General features: G+C 42.8%; 1 protein-coding gene across 1 annotated transcript; it reads left to right on the top strand.

The window, feature by feature from the left end:
* The first annotated feature begins 4713 nt into the window (after window positions 1-4713).
* Window positions 4714-6276, top strand: LOC122048820. The gene is made up of 2 exons (XM_042610341.1): window positions 4714-5866; window positions 6005-6276. The coding sequence occupies exons 1-2, from the start codon at window positions 4714-4716 to the stop codon at window positions 6274-6276; spliced, it is 1425 nt and encodes a 474-aa protein (XP_042466275.1).
* The last annotated feature ends 1045 nt before the right edge of the window (window positions 6277-7321 follow it).

Below are 7321 nucleotides of genomic sequence, written 5' to 3'. Positions count from 1 at the left end.
AGGCATACAAGATGCTATCAGATGCTATCGATCGGTCGTCCGACCGATCCAACACCGAACAGAGACGTTCCGGTTACACTGGATCGGTCTGCAGACCGATCCAGACACCTGGATCGGTCCGCAGACCGATCTAGCAGGGCACAGAATCGTAGCAAGTTGATCGATCCGTGGATCGATCAGCAGCTAGCTGGGAAGTTAGTTCTGAGTTCCTAGCTCAGATGGGAGGTCAAGTATCCTCCTTAGCACATGTACACCAACCGGAAAGGGTCTTGAATCCTTCCTTATAACCGCATGGGTGTATCAGTTGTCAGATTAACCGAGTCAGTTAGTGAAATTTTATTTTACCCAGTTTTCCGCACAGTAGCTTCAGTAGTTAATGTAGCGATCCGGCTCACAGATTAGTATCCAGGAGTTGGGTCGTTACATTGTCGTCGCCCCTTCCAGCACTGTCATCGCCGCCTACAGCGGCTCTTGCCGCCTCCGCCGACTCCAGCATCCGATGCCACCTCCAGCCGCTGACGACACCTTCAGCGACTACTACAGTCGTATCGAGTGGGCGTCGTCGATCGCCGAGCAGTCGTCGTCCAAGGGCTCAGGTATCGTACTATGTCTATATTCCGGCCTGCGAGTCGAGAGTGTGTTCGACCTTCGTGCCGCTGTTGCATACCGGCCTGTGAGCCGAGGCTGTAGTCGGACATTGCATCGTCCTGCGGATCCATATTGCGTCCTGCTTCGAGTCGTCGGAGCTAGCTACTCGTCTGGTGGACATTCAGCTACTATTCAAGGTCGCGACAACTCGATCAGTATCCCGACCAGCTCACCCATCCGTCCGAGGGCGCCCCCCCGGGGCCAGGGGATCGGGGCAACCCGATCACTGGTTGCAGGTGTTGTTGATCAGAAGACATCGGACGACTTGGTCAACATAGAGGACAGATCACCATCCGGGTCATGGAGAGGCGGTCAACATTCCGGACACGACATTCCGACAGATTCATCTTCTCAGCTTCCCGATAGGATCAACAATAATGAGACATGGCGATCAAAACATCACTTGCATTTTTTCCCTAAATCGATCAAAAATTTCGACAAACTATACATAATCCGTGCAGTGGACAAAGAGATAAAGATCGCAAGTGATGACGATGCTCATCAATACATGGAGTTGTAGGTGAGGAGAGTAGTGACGATATAGCCTACACAGATTAGTAGAGAAGGGAGCAAGGTGACGTTTAGGAGCCGGCTTTCGCCTAGGTAGCCTGCGAGTGCGATCGTGCCATCGGCTACGACTCGAACCAGAGTCCCTGCTTCTGTCAATAGCAGACCGCCATTGTAAGTTCCTGGTGCGAGGCAAGATGGCATTACTTGAGAAAGGAGGGCTAAATTCACACCTGAAAAGCTTGCATTTTGTTATGTGAAGTTTGAAGCAAACCACAGTTCATTTTGACCGACTGCTGATGAACCTCAAGAAGCAAGCAATAGAAGAAATTCAAGTAATTCAACCTCAAGAATAACAAAACACCATAGAACTTCAAGAACTTGAGCATACTTTTTAAGTGTTTCGGTAAGAGAAGTTAATTACCTTCGAGAACTTCGGCAGCCACAAATGACAAATGTGATCAATGCCGAGCCGACATATTGTGGCACTGCATACATACCAGTGACTTTAAAGCTTAGTAGTATTCCCAATAGCATCAATATTTCATATCCTAACAAGATTTGCCTGTGTAAATATATGCGATAGTAACGACTCGAAGTTAGTTTAAACTATTCGAGGTCAGGAGGCTTTTTTTTTTGTGGCTGCCTCAGTTGGAGCAGCACTGCGATTATTTATATTATTATTTACAGCAATTATGTAAAGTCCAAATTGCAGCCGTTCATTTTTCAGATATCATTTTATCTTCGTTTTTTTTTTTTCAATTGACACTAGTATCTCGTTATCGAGCGTTTTTAGTTCTGTTTTTTATTAGAAAGAAAAAACTCTGTTAGTATATTATTGCTGAGATTCTAACCTTAAATTTATTTATTTATTACTAGCATTGCACTGGAGTTGCGATTTTAATTTCGTGCGTTAAAGTTAGATGTATATTTAGGGTATAATATGCTTTCAATTAAGAACGATGAGAATGTTTTCAATTTGCTCCTCTATGTTTTCCATTTTAAAAAAAACTACGCCCCGATTTCACCACGTGGTCCTAATTAATCAAAGCTCGTGTAATCATCGAATCCGCTCATCCAGGTTAGACCGCATCAATTCGAGTCCGTCGCTTGTTGTGTCCGTCTCCCCGCGTATCCGGTAAGATGTCATTTTTGTTCGTCCTCCGGTGTCTCTCGTAAGATGACGTCATGCTACACGCTTATTAAATTAGTGTGCCAATCTTTCTTCGCCGATAACTTTGCGGTCCTTCTCGGCCCCATTAAACCGCCTACTTTTGCTCCATATACTTTGTTGTCGCACTCATTTAAAAATAATGAACGTCGTCAGCTTTTTGTTAGATAAATTTCTAGAATATCAAAACCATTAGATAAATTTATAAAATATCTAAATCATCTATCCTAATTTTAAAATTATTAAATTACATATCCATTTTTTATTTTATTCTCATTTTTTAAATCACCTATCCTCATTGTATCTAATTCAAGTTTAAAAAATCATTATTTTTAATATATTTAATCAAATTGATATTTAATATTATTTTTATAATCATATGAACTAGTCGAAATATATAAAAATTAATTTCATATCATTTCGAGGTCTCTCAATTCATCAGTCAATTTTAGTTAAAATTAATTGATGAATTTTGCATACATACCTACATGAAATCAATTCAACTGTTAAAAAAAATAAAAAATTTAATAATTTTAAAATTATGATACGTTTTGAATTTATCTACTGATTTCATAAAAAAAAAATATTTTTATTATTATTTTTTATTTGACATAACTGCCATTTGCTCCATATATTTTGCGATCACGCTCTTGTAAAAATTATAATAACTGCGATGTATTTATTATTATTATTATTATTATTATTATTATTTATTCGGTATAACTGCCATTGGATAGCCCGCCATCTATTTGACTTCTCCTACCCACGCATTAAATTTAAATCAGAGTCAGCCGGGTTATTTTCCCCCTGATTTCAAGTCTGACCCACCTTGTCTCACTTTGCTATAAAAACAAGGGGTCACCCAGTGGCGGATTCAGACAAAAATTTAGAAGTGTGCTCAAAGAAGAGACTAAAAAAAATTTCTTACTATAAAAAAAAATATTAAAAGAGTACTAAATTGATAATGATAATGATACAGACATAAAATATGGGCATACCAATAAAGGAATTATTTTTTAATACTTGAACCACCAGCATCAGATCTAGACATACAAACAAGAGGCAATTGGATCCTACGAGTGCGTAGCCCTGGGTCACTAACAGCATCATCCAAGTTGAATTCAACACGAGAATATTTTTTCTTACTATTTTCTTCCATAGAATTCTTAGAAGACTCAATACTTCGTTTTAAAAATTTCTCCATAACTTATGTCAATTTCTCAAAATTATTAATTTATACAATCAACATAACAAATTAATGTACTACCCAGTATAAATTATGAAATTAGAAATTAGATGAAATAAGGAACAAGATTCACCTAAAATTGAAGAGATTCTGCTTGTTGTGGAGAATCACTGGCGGAGCACAGTGGTAGCGACGTCGACAGTGGCAGGTTGACAGCGGCGTCGACGAAATAGGCGAACCGTATGAAATTAGATGAAATAAGGTACAAGATTCACCTAAAATTGAAGAGATTCTGCTTGTTGTGGAGAATCACCGGCGGAGCACAATGGTAGCGGCGTCGACAGTGGCCGGCTGGCAGCGGCGTTGACGAAATAGGCGAACCATGAACAGTAGTGGCGTCACTGACATGAGGCGTCGATGAAATGAAGAGGCGACAAAGATGAGGGCAACGGTTTGAGGAGACCAGGGAGAAATAATGAAATCTCTTAGTGCGATTAAGGTTTTTGGTTTAAAGAAGAAGGATTAACTTAGGGAAAAAAAGGTTCGGCGGCTGAAAAGAAAAAGAAAGTTGCTGCAGAAAAAGAATCGAAATTGAGAAAGGAGAGAAAAGGTGTTTTTAATGACATTTTTGTGAAAAAGTCCAATAATTTTAAAAAATTATAATTATTTCCTTTATTTTTTAATCATAATTAATTTTTTATGTTTTTTTCTCCAAAAGCAAGGGGGTGCTTCCGCACCCCCTCGCGCCCCCCTGTCTCCGCCAGTGGGGTCACCCGCCTTAGACGATTCATTCAGTATCACTGATCATTGTGAGAATTTAATCCTCGACATAATTAAGTTAGCCACGTTAATCTCTCCTATCTTAGCCTTTCCTATGGGATAAACATTGAATTAGTCTTCCTATTTTAATTCCTATTTTAATGGGATAAGTAGTGGAATAAGTCTTATTTTGTGGTGTATTTAAAGAGGCCCTCGAAGTTGTAATTGATATTCCATAACAGTAAAGATTTTCTTACGTTTTTTCACTGTGCGTTTTTTTTAGTGCTGTGTGTTTCTTTTGAGAACAGAAGTGAGGCAACTTCTTCTTTCGTTGTTTTATTTTTTGTTCGCTGCATCCTGCTGCTACTCACCGATTCTGAGCCAACACTTGGTATCAGAGCGTTGGTAGTATAAGACATCCAAGAATCTACGATTCCATAAAATGTCGAGCATCCCAGTAAAGGAGAACGGCGGAGTGCCATTTCCCTATCCGATGCTAAGTCCTCACAATTATATTGTGTGGGCAATAAAGACAGAGGCGATCCTTGATGCCCAGGGAGTCTGGGAGGCGGTGGAGCCAGCGGAAGGAGCCCAGGTGGATGCAAAGAATGACAAAAAGGCACGTGCATACATCCTGCAGTGTGTCCCCGAAGACATCCTTCTCCAGATCGCAACAAAGAAGACGGCGAAGGAAGTCTGGGACAGCCTCAAGACGAGGTATCTTGGTAGTGATCGGGTGAAGAAGGCACGTGTACAAATATTGAAGAGCGAGTTTGACGCTCTCCGGATGAAAGAAACCGAAACGATTGATGAGTTTGCTGGCAAACTCAGTGCCCTAAGCAGCAAGTTCTCCACCCTTGGTGCCACGCTTGAAGATTCCTCGTTGGTAAAAAAATTGCTCGATTCTGTCCCTGATAAATTCTTTTCTATTGTTGCTAGTATTGAGCAATTCTACGACCTTGAGTCTATACCATTTGAGGAGGCTATAGGACGACTGAAGGCGTACGAAGAACGAATGCTACGACTACGCAGCAACACCAACGACACTGAAGGTGAGCTCCTATTAACTCATTCCGAATGGCAAATGCGACAGAAGGGGAGCAACGTGGACACTTCGTCAGGAGGAAAGGGGCGTGGGTCCAGCAACCCTAGTCGTGGCAAATGGCGTGGACGTGGGCGAGGGCGCGGTCGTGGCCGTGGTACGCAACGCCAAGACAGTGCAGGAGGGACTAGCGGCAACAACAGTGGCACTCGAGACAAGAGACATATAAAATGTTTCAATTGCGAGAAAATGGGCTATTATGCGTCTGAATGCTACAACAAGCGGCGTGATGATGAGGCTCACCTCACTTGTGCCACCGATGAAGAGCCGGCACTGATGATGACCGTGTCCCACGAGGAGTCTGACGCTAGGCGTGAGCGGCAGGATACCATTCTACTCAGTGAAGAGAGGTTGCTACCGGAGATGTACCGCGGCGTTAAGAAAGAAGATAAGAACGTCTGGTACCTTGACAATGGTGCCAGCAACCACATGACTGGCCATCGTGAGAAATTTCAAAAGCTGGATGAAACCATCACCGGGAGGGTGAGGTTTGGCGATGGATCAACCATTGAGATCATGGGCAAGGGACCGGTTGTGTTCGAATGCAAGAACGGCGATCAGAAGGCTCTCCACGAGGTATACTACATTCCGAGACTTTGTAGTAATATCATAAGTCTTGGTCAATTGACAGAAACTGGGAACGAGGTGCATATGGAAGGAGATGCCATGAAGATAATTGATAGAAGCGGGAAGCTCTTGATGCTGGTAAAGCGAACGCAAAATCGCTTGTACAAGATAACCTTGAAGACATTCAAGCAAATCTGTCTCCTAGCAAGCCTAGAAGATCCGACCTGGTTATGGCATGCAAGGCTTGGACATGTCAATTTCCATGACTTGAAGCTATTGGGGGAGAAGAAGTTGGCGGTTGATGTGCCACTATTGCCTCAGCCGAACAAGCTTTGAGAGGTATGTGTGGTCGCTAAACATGGAAGGTCGCCATTCCCGCACCAAGCTAACTTTAGAGCGACGAAGCCGTTGGAACTTCTCCATGCTGATATTTGCGGGCCAATTTCACCAAGTACACTGGCTGGTAACAAATATTTCCTGTTGATTGTTGATGATTGTACAAGATGGATGTGGGTATTTGTATTAGCAGCAAAGAAAGATGCATTCCAAGCATTCAAGAAATTCAAGTCCGTGATGGAGAACACGACTGAGTACAAGATCAAAACACTCCGGACAGACCGTGGTGGTGAATTTCTATCCACAGAGTTCACTCGATTCTGTGAAAATGAAGGAATCGAGCGGCACCTTACGGCTCCCTACACACCCCAACAGAATGGCGTTGTGGAGCGCCGTAACCGCACTGTGATGGCCATGGCAAGATCTCTCCTCAAGGGTACACATATGCCGGCAAGGTTCTGGGGAGAGGCAGTTAGGCATGCTGTCTATCTGCTAAATCGTCTCCCAACTAAGGCACTAGGAGACCGTACCCCATTTGAAGCCTGGATGGGGAGAAAACCACATCTCGCCCACTTGAAAGTGTTCGGTTGTGTTGCATACGTGAAAAATACAACCCCTCACCTGAAGAAACTTGACGACAGAAGTTCACCTATGGTATACTTGGGTGTCGAGGAAGGCTGCAAAGCTCATCGTCTATTTGATCCAAGGCATGGCAAGCTACAAGTAAGTAGAGATGTAGTATTTCAAGAAAATAGTGAATGGACATGGACTGCAGGTGCTAACCATGAAGAAAACCTACCGGAGTTTATGGTGGAGGATGTACTCGACACCGACGAGGTGATTGTTGTAGCAGACATTGAGGCAGGAACAGAAGACGTCACAACATCGCCAGCAGCTTCAAGTCCATCTACACCATCATCGAACACCCATACAGCTTCCTTGCCTTCGATAACAAACTCACCCGAGTCTTATGAAGGACCAGTCCGTTTTAGATCCATTGCTGATATCTATGCCAACACTGAGGAAGTGGTTGGTATTGATGAAG

The sequence above is a fragment of the Zingiber officinale genome, chromosome 2B (assembly GCF_018446385.1).
Source record: "Zingiber officinale cultivar Zhangliang chromosome 2B, Zo_v1.1, whole genome shotgun sequence".
Classification (NCBI taxonomy): domain Eukaryota; kingdom Viridiplantae; phylum Streptophyta; class Magnoliopsida; order Zingiberales; family Zingiberaceae; genus Zingiber; species Zingiber officinale.
The sequence above is the reverse complement of the archived record's forward strand: the minus strand, read 5'-3'. Positions and strand labels throughout refer to the sequence as shown.